The following is a 17,144-nucleotide window of genomic DNA, read 5'->3' as shown; positions in this document are numbered from 1 at the left end:
AGTCGCAAAGTGGACGTAGACTGCCTGTCCACGCTCGCTAGTTTGGGAGCTTCTGTGCACAAGGTGAGGAAATGTCTACATTTAGTGTTGATTAAAGAAACTTGGGTCTTGAGCTCAGGATTTTCAAAAAGCTGATGTAACTGAGTCTAAACTTTATACTGTCGTCTGCTGTAGATCTGCACAGACATCCGCCTGCTGGCCAACCTAAAAGAGATCGAGGAACCTTTTGAGAAGGAGCAGATTGGTACGTTCGCTCATTCAAAAGCACTTTTTACTTGTTAAACTGTGCCTCAGCCTAAAGCTTTGCCTGCTCCTCTTCCAGGTTCCAGTGCTATGCCCTACAAGAGGAACCCCATGCGTGCAGAACGCTGCTGTAGCTTAGCCCGACATCTGATTGCGTTGATGGCCGACCCCCTGCAGACTGCCTCAGTCCAGTGGCTGGAGAGGACACTGGATGACAGCGCCAACAGGTCAGCCAACACAGACACACTTACACTGCTGTGAATTTGGTATGATGCAGTTCTCCTCTGTGAGGTAGTTAGTTATGGCATTGATTTATGGAATATGCTGTAAACTTAGCTAACATTACTTGGCAGTAGCAGTAATGTGAGTTTCTTCACTCAAGTGAAAGCTTTAAACATTAGCCTGATACTTAACTAGCCAACTTAAGGCTTAAGGAAATAATGGTGATAAGAGGCACTGATCCATATGGGCACAAAGAATGGCCACTTTTTTGTGCTACTGAAGTTCCCTGGCTTTCATTTAATCTGTTTATTGTGAACACCTACACATTAAACAACTTAAAAATGACAAATGGCTTCAAGCTCAGACTGAGGTCTGTGGGGCACGATCAGCCACTGAGACAACAGACAAATATGTGTTAATATATGAATATTTTATACTTTAAGGCTGTCTGTTTATTAAAGCAGTGGTTCCCAGACTTTTTTTTTGCTAGGCTCCCCTTTGTTTTACAAGAAAAATGTTCGTGCCCCTCCCCCGCACGTACTCATCCTCCAACCACACACACCCATATTTTGCTCCATTGCAGTTTATTCCACACCTCAAACATCTAGTAAACAGTTAAGCAAATACAAGTAAAAAAATTAGAGGTAGTAAGGAAATAAACTACTAACTCGTTTATGCTACGTCCACACCTACACAGTTATTTTTGAAAACGCAGCTGTTTCGTCCACAAGTAAACGGCGTTTGGAATCACCGAAAACGGAGATTTTATTTTATTTATTTTTTATATTTTGTAAGGAGACTGTCTTTAAAAGGGAATTTCTCCTTCATTTTTCCCACTGACACTTCAGGAAATCCGAGAGTTTGAGGCCTTGAACCAAGTCAAACAGCTAAGAGAGGAATTGTGGCCATAAAGGGAAAACAGAAAAGAAATCAAGAGTAAAAGACGATGTACATAATTGCATTAATGGTTAAAGAACTACACATCCTACAATGCATTGCACATTGTTACCCAGGATTCAGTGGTTGAGTAAAAAGCTGTTGCTTGTGATTACTGATGGTTTCTTTCCTCTCTTCTCTGCCTTGCTCCTGTGCAGGAGGATCTCCCTGCCCGAGTCCTTCCTGACAGCAGACATCATCCTCAGCACGCTGCAGAACATCACAGAGGGTCTTGTGGTCTACCCCAAAGTCATTGAGAGAGACATCTGCCACGAGCTGCCCTTCATGGCCACAGAGAACAATATTATGGCGATAGTGAAGGCAGGAGGCAACAGACAGGTAGGAGAAAATGCCCTGTGAGGAATTCTCCTCTGTGAGTCAGAATGGACACATTAATAATAGTTTTGAACATAACTGGATGAATGCATTTTTGCTTAATCAGGAGAGATGGTTTACTGGGCAGAAGATGCCAGTGGTAACCAGAAAAACAGATGACTGAAGTGAGATCATCTTACTGACTAGTAACCAGTGTTTTGACCATTTAAATGAAGAAGCTGATTACCAATAACCAGACCTGACATGGAGACCCAACAACATGGCTGTTAAAGTCAGCTCCACCTTAATGTTTCTCTGTTTTTTCCTGTGTCTCCTTCAGGAGTGCCACGAGAAAATCAGTGTTCTCTCCCAAGAGGCAGCAGCTGTGGTTAAACAGGAAGGTGGAGACAATGACCTGCTGGCCAGAATCCAGCGAGACCCCTACTTTGCACCCATTCTAGGGCAGCTGGATGCTTTGCTGGACCCCAAGACCTTTATTGGGCGTGCTCCACAGCAGGTACAGCATGAACAGCCTTATTTTTGTTCAGTCTGACAACAGATGAATGTTTTCAGCCAAGCTGCAGCTCTCCTATTACTGCAGCTGTGTCTGTTGCCCCCCTTGATGATAGTTTCTTTTCTTGTTCCTGCTCCTCTTCAGGTGAAAACGTTCCTGGCTGAAGAAGTACGCCCCCTACTGGAGCCGTATAAGGCCAATATGGACGTCAAGGTTGAGCTTGTGCTTTAAAACATCAGTGATGTCTTAAGCTGGTTTTATGGTCGAGCAGAGTTTGCTGTCCACTCCACTCTAGGGACTGACCGTCTGTCTGCCTGGAGCGAGCTCTGTTGTCAGATGGAGGCAGCGCACAAAGTGTGTGGCACAACCAGCGTGTGGGCCGCTCTTGCTTGTACTGTTGTTGGTCAGCCAGCCGCGGTGGAGAGTGAAGTTATAACAGATGAGATGAAGCGAGACAGATTTAAAAACAATAAAATGGGGGGGGGGGCTTATCCATAACGTGAAATTTCAAGTTATGTATTTCAAACTAATTTCAAGCTAAAATTTAGTCATGGCTCTGCCAATCAGGAAGCTCTTAGAAGGTATGTTGTGTGGTGTGTGTGTGTTGTTGTTGGTTTTTTTTTTTTGGTTTTTTTTGTTACCGGGAAGAAGAAGGTGGAAAGCATCAGCTGCACAATAGTCCAGCTGCTGGTCATTAATGAGTTAACCACTGTATTTTCACACTGGATTTACAACTGATGAAATCTTGTGTTGCTAAAAGAATCACATGACATTATCAGCACAACATTAATTTGTTCTTGTTGACTATACATTGATAGCCAACTGGTGCTATTACAACCTGCCTGGGTTAGAGTGTTTCATTTGTCATTGACGCAGTATTATTGTTTGCTTGAAATAAATAAAACATGAATGCTAAAACTGTGTGGGGTGAATTTATTAAACCTATGCCCTCTTTATAGACGGGAAGCAAACCTTCTTAGTGCATGATGGGGTTTAACAACATTCGTCATCAGCTGTATCCTTTTGTGTCCAAATCTAGCATAACACTGACTCGAAGTCCTTTAAATAGATGAAGTCAAGTTGCTTTATCTCACACTCCACTACATAATTTGCCAGTAATCCATTTTTTGTATCTATTATGTATTTTTTGACTTGTTCATCACCATAATAATGTTCTCTGTGGCCATGAAGGGCAGCTCGTGGTGGATGTGTCTCGGTGACTTTGGGGTAGACCACAAGACCCTCTGTGATGTTCTGCAGTGTGCTGAGGATGATGTCTGCTGTCAGGAAGGACTCGGGCAGGGAGATCCTCCTGCACAGGAGCAAGGCAGGGAAGAGAGGAAAGAAACCATCAGTAACGACAAGTAACAGCTTTTTACTCAACCACTGAATCCTGAGTAACATTGTGCAATAAACACTGTATCACAATCATTCGAGTCTTAATTGTAGAGATTTACACCAACTCTGGACTCCATATTCATCAACACAATCTATCATGATGTCATTTGAAGCTCAGCCAAGCATGTCTCACCTATAGCTGGCTAAATGTTTTAGTTATAATCTCACCACTTCAACCAGTAATCTACTACTTCTAGCTGCTAAACCATTTAACAGCTTTGAGTGACCAAATTCACCTTTCATGATGTTTACTTAATAAATAAAACAGTGTTTGCACTTTTATCTTGCTTTTAGTTAATGTTAACCCATATTGCCACTCATAGCTATACTTTTAGCAAATCATACTTCTTTTTTTTTTTTTTAACCACCCAGTCATGGTTTATTTAACCAATACCATTTTCAAATTTGTTGACTTACACTCAGGTGTTCAAACATTTTTTACAGTAGAGAAAATTTCTTCATGTAAAACCTGGCTAACACAGAAGCTAAACTTGAGCTACCTAATCCTAATTAAGAATCATTGTTCCCTACTTATTGTATGTGTCTACATTAACGCAACATCTTTTTCAAAGTTCAGAGTTATAGCATCATATCAAATTCACAGCTGTGTAAATGTGTCCGTAGTATCTGTACAGTCAGGACCTGGTAGCATGCACATGATTATTAAGACCTTCTTTATTCTCCGCAGACCCAGGAAAAAAGGTATTTTGATTTCGATTTTTTTTCCATATAAATCAAGTAGCGGGATGTTAAAAATCACATTGCAAAAACTTTTGTTTTTAACTAATTTAAAGTTTACAACATTGATTGATCATGAATGTGAAACTAACAAAATTTAAGAGCTGGTTAAGAAAATTAAATGCTCCACTGAAATCTTTGTAAGCAGGATATTAAAACATATCGAAATAACAGCATCATAAAATAGTATGGGCCAGCTTAGAAGTCATTGACAGTTCACTAGCTGTAGGCCTCTGGTCTAGGAACAAATCATTACACTGGGCTTTCTATTTCACAAAAGTCCATTCATCTATGATATCTGTGGAAACACTGATTTTTTTGGAGACACAGAAGAACATTTGGTACTTCACACATCTCACATTTGTTTTACTGTTGCACCCAAGCATTCTACGCCTGAAAGGCCTGAAAGACGTGGACTGCATCATATTTTCCTACACTCTCATCTGGTTGGGGCTTCCTTTTCTTGATTTCTGGAGAGAACATATTTATCAGTCCCTCGGTCAAAAGGAGTTTGAACTCCAGGTACTGGGAGGAGTTCTTTTTAGAATTTCAGAGTTCTCTCTGAAGCCACGAGTTGGAGTAAAAGCTTCGCATGTTTGTTGTTTGTTTTCTTCTGAATCTCATTGCACTGCATGATGGTTTCAGCATTCTCTTGTCTTAAGGTAAGACTCACCTGTTTGCCCCGAAGTCACACAGGTGAGTTTGACATCCAGTTATGCATCCCTTAAATTTTGGAGTAGCAACAGTAGTATTCTTTCTTTTTTTCTTTTCTTTCTTCTTTTTTCTCCTGACAAAAACAAGACGATAGTTAAATACTAATGTACGAGGACAAAACCTGTGATGAAACTACCGCTGATTTAAAAAAGAGATGAGAATGTTCTACAGGGATGAGATCCAATCAGAATTGAAAGTGTGTAGAGAAGCGGGGTGATTTTAGAAGTTAGCCATGCACAATTTGATCTGTTGCCGACAAACAGGGTGGTGGAAACTCCTATGCTTCCAGTTTCTCATGAAAAGTTGGCTACCATAGCAGTATAGTATTGCAACATGGCATTTGGGTCTTCTAACTAAAATAGGAACATAAATAGCACCATCATTGCCAGACCTGGCTCACATCTGGTTGACATACACCCTGCCATGACACCAGTCAGTCAGAAGTGCCAGCTTGATGCCGGATCTGGGCCAGACCTGTTTTCTATGAGCCTGGGCCACATAAACCAAACCAAAATCGGCCAGATGTGGCATGCCATTACATAAACAGTGCCATCTACGGCAGGCCTAGCCCATATCTGGATGACATACCACTTACCATGCCAGAAGTCAGCCAGCAGTGCCAGGTTGACTCCAGTTCCGGGCCAAACCTGTCTGCTATGTGGGTTCAGGAGTGCCATGAGATGATCATGTTCAAGAGGCAGCAGCTGTGGTTAAACAGGAAGGTGGAGACCATGACCTGCTGGCCAGAATCCAGCGAGACCCCTACTTTGCACCCATTCTAGGGCAGCTGGATGCTTTGCTGGATCCCAAGACCTTTACTGGGCGTGCACCAATGCACCGATGTCTGAGGGCATCTGGAGACAGACATAAATAGACACTGTATACACAATCACACTCCCCAAGCATACTCTATAACCCAGTTGTGTGAAGTTGTGTGAAGACTCCAAACCTCCCTCTGCCTGCTCATATGTAGTTTTGATGCATGTGTGTTCTAAGGTGCATTTAAAACCCAGGAGGGCATGGAGCTACCTGCCAGAGAGCAGCAGGTAAGCGCATAGCCCCTCCTGATAGCCCTCAATGTCTACGTGTATTTAAAATTGAGTAATACACATCACATATTCTCCATAACCAGTGTGATCGTATTTGCTGAATGTGGTTGGAGAAAGTTGAGTCATGATTTTGATTGTGCAATGTCATGGAATAGCGTCCAATATGTCATGTCCTAGGGTCATTAGGGGAATGGTGAAGTTACTGAGTTACTATTTAAAAGCTAACAGAGAGCTACCATTCAACCTGCAATCAGTCATCCCTCATCACAGAGTGAGTACAAATGCCTCCTCTTTCACTCATTGTTACTCTAACTTAATGTTTTGGTGTTGTAAAACTGTTACTTTTAGCCACGTCTTCTGCTGTAGTCGATATGTTCTTTAATAGGTTTCTTTTTTACAGTTCAAACTTTGTTTTGTAGAGAAGGTTGCTTTGATTTTGTTGTATCTATCTCCACATGCTCTATAGCAGCATGCCGCTGTGGGCATTGCTCCCCGTCTGCCTGGCTTTCTTTGGCACTGCAGGCATTTGGACTGTGTGAGTGTTTCATTTCCTTTCTTAACTCACTTCTCATAAAATGTTTTACCTTATTTCTCAAACCCAAACACATGGGCAGTGGTCTTTATTCAGACCTCTTGTCTGTGTAAATCAGTACAGCAAATGTGGACGTATTCACAACCCATGTGTTGTGCTGGTGTCAATAAATGCCACTATTGGTGCCTTGAGGTTGAGCTCAGTCATGCCTCTGTGAAAAGCTGTGGGCAAGCAAACTGATAAAGACATAAAACATGCAGTATAGGTTATCTATAAGGCTTGTCTTCAGTTTAAAGTACATATTTATCTTAGGATAGGTGCCTTAAGGTACTTTATATTAAACATCTTGCTTCCACGCCTGCAGGATTTGCACTACATCTCTCTGTGAACTTTCATTTTGATGTTAGCTACACAATTGTTGATTAAAATATATTTTATAAGATGTGTTCCAATCTAACCAAGACCACATTAAAACTAAAAATAAGAAATATTACAAGTTTTTTCTTGTAGTATATGCATGTGTTAGGTACCCCTCAGTTAGTTATTTAGTTGATTACCACCATGTTGGACCAACTTTTACTCTCAGAACTGCCTAGGGTCTTCATGGTATAGATGCATTATACATTAGCTTTAGCTAATGTATAAACACACACTAACTGCAACAGTTTAGCTAATATAAATTATATTGCTAAAAGTATTTACACGTTTAGCTTCACATTCATGTGAACTTGACTGATATCCCATTTTTAATCCATAGGTTTTAATATGATGTTGGCCCACCCTTTGCAGCTATAACAGCTTCAACACTCTGGGAAGTCTCTCCATGTTTATGTGAATTTTTGACCATTTTTCTAGAAGCACATTTGTGAGGTCAGACACTGATGTTGGACGAGAAGCCCTGGCTTGCAGTCCCTGATCTAATTCATCCCAAAGGTGTTCTGTTGGGTTGAGGTCAGGACTCCTGTGAGGGCAGATATGTTCTTCCACAGCAAACTCGCTCACCCATGTCTTTATGGACTGTGCTTCGTAAACTGGTGTGCAGTCAAGTTGGAACAGGAAGGGACCATCCCCAAACTGTTTACACAAAGTTGGGACCATGAAACTGTCCAAAATGTCCTGGTATGCTGATGCATTATGAGTTTCCTTCAACGGAACTAAGGGCCTGAGACCAACTCCTGAATAACTATGCCATAATCAAAACCACCAAACTTTGCACCTGGCACATTGCAGTCATAGTCGTTCTGCTGGCATCTGCCAAACCCAGACTTGTCCATCAGATTGCCAGACGGAGAAGTGTGATTCGTGTCTCTAGAGAACATGTCCTCATGTCCTTATGTTACCGTATATTAAATTCTCTCACAAATGTTTGTAGAAGCAGTCTGCCTGCCTAGGTGCTTGATTTTTTCTACTCGGTCCTGGTGGTTTTCAGGTGTTTACACATCTGTCTGTGTGTGCACTGAGTTTAACATGAGAGCATGACAACTATAAGGGAAAATGACTAAACTTATCAGATTTGGGGATGACATTAAAATGAAGACTGTGCAAGAGCTTGGCATGGTCACAAGCTGATGTGCAGTTTTACTCAAGTTTGGGAATCTGCAATAATAAGTATGCTTGGCTTCTCAAACAGTTATATATGTATATAAAAAATGTTTAATCATACCCTTGCAAAGGCACAAACATTCAGCAGTCACCAACAGCCTTATTTCTTTCCATCAGATTTGCAGTAGCTGTAACAAATGGATCAGTCAACCTAACAGAGGGAATCCCGTACATCAGGTCGGTGTAAATCCTTTCTGTTCCGAGAGCCAAGTACAGAATAAAGGACTTAAACTGAAATAACGGTGAACTGGCAGGCTGCTGTCGTCATGTTCACAGCCTTAAAGGAACCTCATGATTCACTAATTTGTCTTTCTGCTGCTAGCCAGTGTGGCACTTACAACCCACAGAGCTGTCTCTTCTCCCAGGTCTGCAACATCTGCTGCTTTTTAGGTAAAAATTATTCAAATAAATATCCCAATATAGAGGAAGAGTGCTTGCTATCTGATTTCCCTAATTAGTTCATTTAAATTCAACAGCAGCTGCCATTTGTCAGAGCTGTAGTTTCACTTTGATTCTCTGCAGCTTTGGTCATTTTTCGCTCGTTTCGTAACCACCTTATGTCTGTGTTTCTCAGCCCTGTGGGTCGTGGCGATCCGTTTCCAGCAGGTCAGAGACTATGGTGATCACGGAAAAGGCAACATTGCCAGCATTGTTTTAGGATTCACCTCCTCCATATCGATCTCCGTCACCGGGAACTTCCAGGTAGCACTTTTATCTTGTGAACTTGTTTTACTCTGTTAAAGATTAAAACTTTATCTGTGAAAAATAACATGAAGATGACTGTATGCTAATCAAACTCTCCACTCCCCTCTGCTTGTCCTGTGTAGCAATCAGTTTTAATGATTATTCACACTGTGGGAGCAGTCCTGGCTTTCTTCCTTGGCCTGGCCTACTTCTGGGTACAGCTGTATCTAACTTATCGGGCTCAACCATCGCAGGACCGATGGTGGGTGGGGCCTGTCAGGGCGACCTTCTGCATCATCTGTACCGTCACGGTTATTGTTAGTATCCTTCCTGTCTTCAAACTGCTTCATGCAATCCAAGATAATGCTTTTGCCCATAGTAAGAATATTCAGTTGTGGAGAATTTTTAAATTTGTATTTATTTATTTATTTATTTTTTAATTTTTTTTACATTTTAAGAACATTTTCAGTTATTTTAATTTCAAAGAATATGTCCAGAATGAGCTACCTATTTCTATATCACCTAACTTCAAAATATATCTATTAAATTAAGATTTTTCTTTAGTTTTTTTTTTAAACTTATTGTTAATGCAACTATCCAGTTGTCCAACCACATGGTTGCCACTTAATGTATTTAGAAGACACGGTAAAGACAACCTGTAAAGTTCAAACTGAACATCAGAAAGGGGAAAAATGGCGATTTAAATGTCTTTGAACACTGAATTGTTGTTGTCGCCAAACATGCTTGTCTGAGTATTTCGGAACCGCTGATCTGCTAAGAACAGGAAACTGAGGGTATGATTCACGTGGACAACAGAAGACTGAAAAAAACGTTGTCTGGTCTCAATTTCTGTTTCTATTCAAATGGTCTGGTCAGAAATTGGCACAAATAACGTCAAAGCGTGGCCCAATTCTTCCTTGTATCAAAGGTTCAGGCTGCTGGTGATGTAATGGTTTCTGTTGCTACACTTTGGGCCCATTAGTATCAAATGACCATCATTTGAATCCTACAGTCTACCCTTTTTCACCATAGAGTACTAATTTTCACTTTATCCTACCAGTGCCATGTCACGAAGCTCAAATCATCAAAAATTGGTTTGTTCAACCAATTCTCTCAAAACACATGAACAATCACCAGATCTCAATAAAATAAAGCACCACTGCATGTTGAGGAAAGGGACATTTACATCATGGATGTGCAAATGACAAATCTGCAGCCACTGTGTGATGCTGTCACGTCAATATGGAAATCTGTACTATGAATACGATTTAAGCGGATAAAATGGGTCCAACCCAGTACTTGCAAGGTGTACCTAATAGAGTGGCCAGTGAGTGTTGATACGTTTGTTTTGACACTATATTTCTAGTGCATTGCAATAAGTGTTGAGGACCGCTGTAGATTCATGAAAAAATACTGATACATGCAGTATTTGCTGTGACTGTGGTTTCCCATTTCTTTGAACTTTTTTAAATGACTGAATTCTCATTGAGTTCTTATTGAACCGTGCTGTGTGTGAAGAGCTATTTCTCACATGCATTTTAAATGAACCCTCTCACTATACTATACAGGATCATACACAGACAGTGTTTGGGCTGAGAATAAACACTATAGTGTCTGAAAGCATCAATGAAGCAGCAACACTAGTGTTAGGCTTACTATTGAATTTACTCTGATGTGCGGTTGTTCAGCATCGTGCTCCTTAACTGCTCTTCTCTCCTTCAGTGTCCATTCTCCACATCACAGGCTTTTCCTCTGGAGCTGCTGCGTGTGAATGGATTCTGGTGATGTCGTTCTTCTGCCTCTTTGGCCTTTTTGCAGCCGAGTTCAGACACATTGACTGCCACAGCCTCACCGTACAGAAGCAAATGTTTACGAATGACCGCAGCCACGCATCAATAGAAATGAACGGTTATGTTATAAATACAATTAGCTAAAAACACTGTACTGGATCTGTGTGCTGTACACATGGTTCAGAATGCATTATGTTCGGTTATTATATATAGAACTGCTTTTTAATTTATTTGCATGTTTTCCATTTTGAACACTCAGTACGGCAGATCTGTTTCATGATCTATGACAGCATCTTTTGATGCAATTCATCATGTTTATGTCATTACTATCATTAGTAAATTACTTTACTATTACACAGTCAACTACCATACGGGCAGAATTTTCTATTTATAAATTTTTAGAAGAATTTCAAATAAATAACTTGGGTACAGAGATGTGTGTCTATCCTTTTATTTTTTTGAAAATGTTGTGAACGCTAGTTTTAGGTTTTGTTCTCGTGTTAAATACAGAAAATAGACAAAAATCAGGTACTTTAATAAAACAGCGCAAGTTGCAGTAAGAGCTTCATCCCATACAGCAATAACCACAGACTAACACATGATGGCGCTGTTTAACAATCTTAATCTGCTACAACAGCCTCTACATGATCCCTCTCTTATTATTTAAGCCACTTCTTAAAATCATTCATATACCCTCTTTTCCTCTCTTGCGTTTTCTTATTTTCATCTTCATGATGTGAAATCAACTGGTGATTGCACGCAGTGAAAACCAGTGAACATCAGCTCTTCTTCTGCAGCATTGTCCACTTGTCAGCTGGAGGAAGCTTTAAAAGGAGGATGGCGGTATGGAGGAAATGTTGAGTTATTGAGAAAACGAGAGAAACAAAGGCCTTCATATGGCGTAACACACGAGAGAGTACTGTAAGATACATTTAAAATGGTTCATTCTTGAGTTTTACCTGCACTTTAAACTTCCTTTTTTATAATTGTCAGAAACACCACCGGCCAGCGGGGGTGCTGTTGAGCATTTCTGGCTGCTGATCATTGGGCTGCTGGGAAAATGCACCTCTGGTGGCATGCCAACATGTTTTTTTGTAAGATACCTCCAATTTAGAAGGTTTCGCATTCACTGCAATTTGTCAAGGCTATTTGCAGCGGGCAAAACAATGAAGCTCTCATAGTTGATGCTGATAGTGGGAGAGGTCCTACTCTTGGCTCCAGCATGCAAACTCTTTCTCTCATCCAAGTTCTTTATTTATTTTAGAATATTATCTCAGGGTCTGTTGGTAACATCTTGGTCGTGCTTTGTGAACATCAACATATCTAATTTTGTTTGTATCTTTATTTATGTCAACAAAAAATCACTAGGGGTATGGTCGAGATGGGAATAGTGGGCCCCCGGTGTCCTGCTATGTTTCGGGAGCATTCTTTCACATACTCCACACTGTGTGATGTAACCAGAGGGGGGCTTTGATGAGCGGGCACAGGGAGCAGACGGACAAGCCCGGAATTCTATGGGAATTTTTCAAAGTGCTGTTCATTACCAGTGTTCCTGCTGCAGGCAGCATGCAGGGTTTGAACATTACAGTCTCATGTCCAGGGCAGATTAGAAAGAAGATTTAACTTCCTGACGTTACTCCAAAGTGCATGATTTAAAATAAGTTCACCCCTTATGCCGGTCTTTTTCTGCCTATGCTGAAATAACAAAAATGCTCTTGAGTTCTTGCTGCTTATAATAAGGAATTCAGAAGGAGGCCTTTTGGTGCCAAAACACCCTTAACCCTGCTGTTTTCATTAGTGAGTATAAAAGGCTCCTGATAAAGTAATAAAAACTCATAAAACCACCAGTAGCGACATGTAAAGACTGGGAGGCCCTTGATGTAAATGTCAGAAAAAAAGGTCTGGATCCTCTATTGTAATATGGGAGAACATGGTTTATGTGGTGCCTGCCTTGTTGCTTTTGACTTTGAGTCAAGAAGAAGGTAAGAGCGCACTTGCTCTCAAGGCCCGCGCTGTAATCTCTCCCAACACCTGCTTATGCCCTAGTCTGTCTTATCCTGGCAACACCTCTTGAGCAGAAACAAAAGCACTGCTTTCCTATTGCGGAGCGGAGTAGCTGCCTCCAAGTTCGCTATCAGACGCAACCGGCAACCCTCGGACGCTCCGGTCTCTCTTTAACGCTGGTCTTATCATCGACGAGCCAAATCCTGTGCACTTCACATCGAAAGGCCTGCTCTATCAGCGAGACAGCAGAATCTGCCAGATGAAGGCTCAGGGAAAGGACTGGGAGTAAACTGTTTGAGGAGAACGGTTGGTGAGTCCAATACATAGGAGACGGACACAGAAGAGAGATGGGATTGTCCAGAATTGAGAGATCCACAAGCAGATACAGAGACCTAGTGACAAGGAAGAGCGTCCCAGAAAGATGGAGTGTGAGTGATAAAGATGGAAAAATAAGAGTGGGCACCAGCAGCCATGATCTCACCCTCTGCTCCGCTCTTTGGCAACGTCTTCCAGAAAACTGCCCTTTCGCTGAAAAATGCCAAGTGCACCACATTCCAGCAGCCACACAAAGGCCCTCCCTCGTCTCAGCTGCATGGGCACAATCAGACAAGGGATAATTATATAATTAGGCTGGCTGGTGGCAGACAGGGACTCTCAGATGGTGTGTTGGTGTGTCATATTTACGTTATCAGACAATGAGGAGAGTTTGGCCTTATCAGAGGAGGCAGCGGCAGAATGTGTGTGTGTGGGGTGTGTGTGCTCCAGCTGTGGCACTTAGGACCAGATTGTCACGATAGAGAATAATAGTGGGTCGATAGAATGACCTTCACTCCATGGCAGGGCAGGGATCAGAGAATGTGATATGTGACGACGAGGTGGGGACTTTTTTGGGGGCTCCAACAAGCTCCATTCTCCAGGACTGAAAAATTAGGACAAAGTGGAAAGGCTAAAAATTGCAGTTCTTCGAATGTCTACTTGAAGCTGAGTACAAAAATCAAACCTTTGCTGCTTTTTTACAACCTGGTCTTAGATTTTTTTTAAAGGCCTTTTCTATGACTGAGGAATGCTGACCAGTGCTGGGTGTAACGAGTAATCACATTACATATCTCTGTAACACTATAATGTGAAGTTGCAGCTACTAAAAATAGAATTATGTTGTTACTTGAGAGGCACAAGTTTATCCATAGGGCTGTTCAATATAACGATATTTATCGGATGACGATATAAAAACATCTATCGTTTCATTTTACGTGGTGTCGCAAAATAAACTGTTTACGGCAATATTTTTTCATCGTTTTGATGGTCACTGTAGAGGCTATATTAATTTCTTAAAGTTCTCTCTTTCTCTTATATTTAATATAACCACACTACGGACGGACAAGCGCCTGTTTTTTTGCGTTGTCGTCAGCAACATAATCTTTTCACAATAAAGTTCAAGATCCTGTTGAGACTTTTCAAAATAAACGGAATCACGTGAAACAGTATGCAGAGTCTTTACGGATGAGAAGCAAAAAAGAGTCATCAGGTGCTAAAAAATAGGTTAAAACATTCGACTCCAGATACATGACGTCCAGCTGGAAACACTTCATGCAAGTCAAGCTGCCCGAGATTCACAGAATTTACAGAAAATGTGAAATTTTTGTGATTTATATCGTTATCGGGACGATAGATGTCTTATATCGGGATATGAGATTTTGGTCATATCGCACAGCCCTATTTATCCACAATCTGTTTGATGGGTAGACAAGTTAAAACTCCTCTGCAGGACAAAGATAGCAGAGGAGTAGAGATGTACACATGAGTTTGAATTTGTTTTGCAAAACAACAAGAATGTGACAGTAATATGCAAAGTGTGTGCAGAGCAAAAACAGCTATCCACCTCTATGCTAACAAGACACCAGCTAGCACCGAGCATTTGCAAAAGCAAATGTTACTATCCATCATGCTAACCCCAACATGGAGAGCAATGCTAAAGCTAAATGCACGTCAAACTCCATCAAGCAGTCACAGGTTTATTTTCAGCAGGTAGTAAAAGAAAAAGTTTCCTTCTAATATTGTCGGTCTTTACCTTACAATGTGAAGCTCCTTGATATGACTGCTGTTGTGAATTGGCACTATATAAATAAAAACTGTGTTGAAGTGTCACTTCCTAACTCAAGTTAAATGTTGCTCTTGTTTTTGTATTTAGAGCAAATAATAGTTGAATAAACACAGACACCGCTGTCTTTGCAGTTAACAAGCAAACCATCCACCAAACCTCTGCTCCAATTTGGGTCAATGAAACTTTTTGTGTTATTTGTATGTCACTGATTGCATGATGCACCTGTACAAGAATACGCTGTGCAAACTAAGGCTCAAGTCAAACAAGTCTAGACATTGGTCAGTGATCATCTGGGAGCCACCGACTGCAAGTGGGAAAATCTGTACTCCTCATGGAGTATCCTGACATTTGCTATGTGTAGCTGGTTGCTGGTATACACAATACACTGAAAACCTCTTGGAGATTTCTTTGATTGCTAGCAGATTGACACGGTCACCTGCAGTTTGCAAGAAATTGTTTACCTTCAAAGTTAAGTTACGTTGGACTTTTTAAAAAGTGTGTGTTGTAGCCAAAAGGTCCAACTTTTACTTTGAAGGTAAACAGTGTCCATTTCCAGTTTGCATCACGCTTTTTCATGTTTCACTAAATAGGCCTGTGGCCAGCAAATGTTTGCAGACGAATAGGCCTTTTCTATGCAAACTGTAGGTAATCATGGCAATTTGTTAGCGACCAAGGCAGAAAGATAGAAAGTTTTTGGTGCAGCAACCATTTGCAATCAATTTCATCTGGTGCCAGCCAATAATATCCAGCAACCACTCACGAAATATATTTTTCCCTAGTGGAGCTCACCAGGGTGTTGCCAACCAGACTTGAAGCCTGTGGCCAAGGCCTATGATTTGTAGTATTTGCTGATAACTCCAAGCTGTTACCCAATTATGGTCACTTATGGCAACAAGAATGCACGAAACAATGGCTTTCACCTAGTCTTTCCACTTGGAAGTTATCTTGAAATGCTGGGCATGTATTTGGGCAGTTATTTCAAGTTATAGATAGTTATAGATACTGATGGGAAATTTTTGAACATGTGGACTTAAACCACCAATCCTCTGATTAGCAAATGGGTGACACTTCCTATAACCCAGAGCTGTTCTTCTATAACAGCTCTGCTCACATCATGGTGGACATGATCTTTTATATCCAGTCTGTGGGGTCCACCAACCACACATAATATAAGAAAATTAAAATTAAACATTTCACCTCTGAGAACCAAAACGGTATCAGGGGTTCGTAACCATGTTTCAAATATTCTTTCCTAAATTGTATTAAACATGTTTAAACATGTGAATATTCGGGTGTTACATTTGGCTAAATGTAGAAACGTATATAGTATTTTAATGCAACATTTATTATTATTTTTTAATTATTATGAAAATGTAGCTGGCTGTGACTTGTCCTAGCTGGGGAATCACAGCACCAAATGACAGCGACAATTCACAGCTAAACAGACACGACCACCTCTGCCCTCTAGTTGAGGAAGAATCCTCTCTCCCAGACGAGAATTAAGCCAGTGTCTCTCTCTGCTGGCCACCGGCCAACAATCTCCCCCAGCGCCATGGCCTTGGCTTTGGGTGTGTCTCCAGTTGCACGGGACAGCACAAAATAGACTATTGTTGATCGCACAAGACAGAGAGCCAGGGGAAGGAGGAGGGGCAGTGGCAGTGGTGTTGGTGGGGACTGGAGGTGGTGGGAGGAGAAATTCACTTTTAAGAAAGGACCACATGGACAATGAAGAGCAACTCCCCTCCTACTTACGTGGATACGCACTGATGAAGAGCTGCTGGCCACACTCCTTTGCCATCATTCAATTTCTTTACAGGTGCACTTTGTTTAGAGGAAAGTATGAACCTTGTTTCTGTATTCTTATGCAAAACTCGTACAACAACAAAAGATTATTTTTGTCTTACCTGGATGATTTAGCCGAGAGTATTTCTTGGCAGGGAGCAGTAACTTCCTGGATTCCTTGACTTCCTGGTTGCCTGCATCTCTGAGACAAGAAGACATCTGCATCCAGCCTGAAATATAATTATATTTAGGCTTTGCAACCTTTGGAGTGTAGCCCAACTGATACTGAATTTTTGATGTCAATATTGACATTTGAGCTTTTTGAAAAAAGAAAGTATTTAAAATAAAGCACCAGTCTTGGCTGATGTTTCGGCCTGGCTAAATTATTGGTGAACCTCAGTAAGTGGCTCAAAACATCCTTGAGTAGCTATGAGTGTGCCGAGTGCACGTAGAAAGGCCACAGCCAGCCAACAGGTTTGAACCCAGAAGCTTCTCAGAGCACGCTAATGGCACTGTCCAC

General features: G+C 41.2%; 2 protein-coding genes across 2 annotated transcripts in view; both read left to right on the top strand.

The window, feature by feature from the left end:
• adsl (adenylosuccinate lyase) overlaps window positions 1–3,143 on the top strand; it is a 16,565-nt gene extending 13,422 nt beyond the window's left edge. Inside the window, 6 exon segments of the mRNA XM_042228089.1 lie at window positions 1–63; window positions 175–244; window positions 323–470; window positions 1,560–1,740; window positions 2,057–2,233; window positions 2,375–3,143. Coding sequence (XP_042084023.1) covers window positions 1–63; window positions 175–244; window positions 323–470; window positions 1,560–1,740; window positions 2,057–2,233; window positions 2,375–2,461 — 726 coding nt within the window. The 3' untranslated portion in view covers window positions 2,462–3,143.
• Window positions 3,144–6,345: 3,202 nt separating this feature from the next.
• tmem150b (transmembrane protein 150B) lies at window positions 6,346–11,150 on the top strand. The gene is made up of 6 exons (XM_005949321.2): window positions 6,346–6,664; window positions 8,381–8,440; window positions 8,586–8,653; window positions 8,838–8,965; window positions 9,091–9,268; window positions 10,670–11,150. The coding sequence occupies exons 1-6, from the start codon at window positions 6,585–6,587 to the stop codon at window positions 10,879–10,881; spliced, it is 726 nt and encodes a 241-aa protein (XP_005949383.2). The 5' UTR covers window positions 6,346–6,584; the 3' UTR covers window positions 10,882–11,150.
• The last annotated feature ends 5,994 nt before the right edge of the window (window positions 11,151–17,144 follow it).

The sequence above is a fragment of the Haplochromis burtoni genome, unplaced genomic scaffold (genome assembly GCF_018398535.1).
Source record: "Haplochromis burtoni strain Fernald_Lab_line unplaced genomic scaffold, NCSU_Asbu1 Contig_301, whole genome shotgun sequence".
NCBI lineage: Eukaryota > Metazoa > Chordata > Actinopteri > Cichliformes > Cichlidae > Haplochromis > Haplochromis burtoni.
This window is presented reverse-complemented; position numbering and strand designations above follow the sequence as displayed.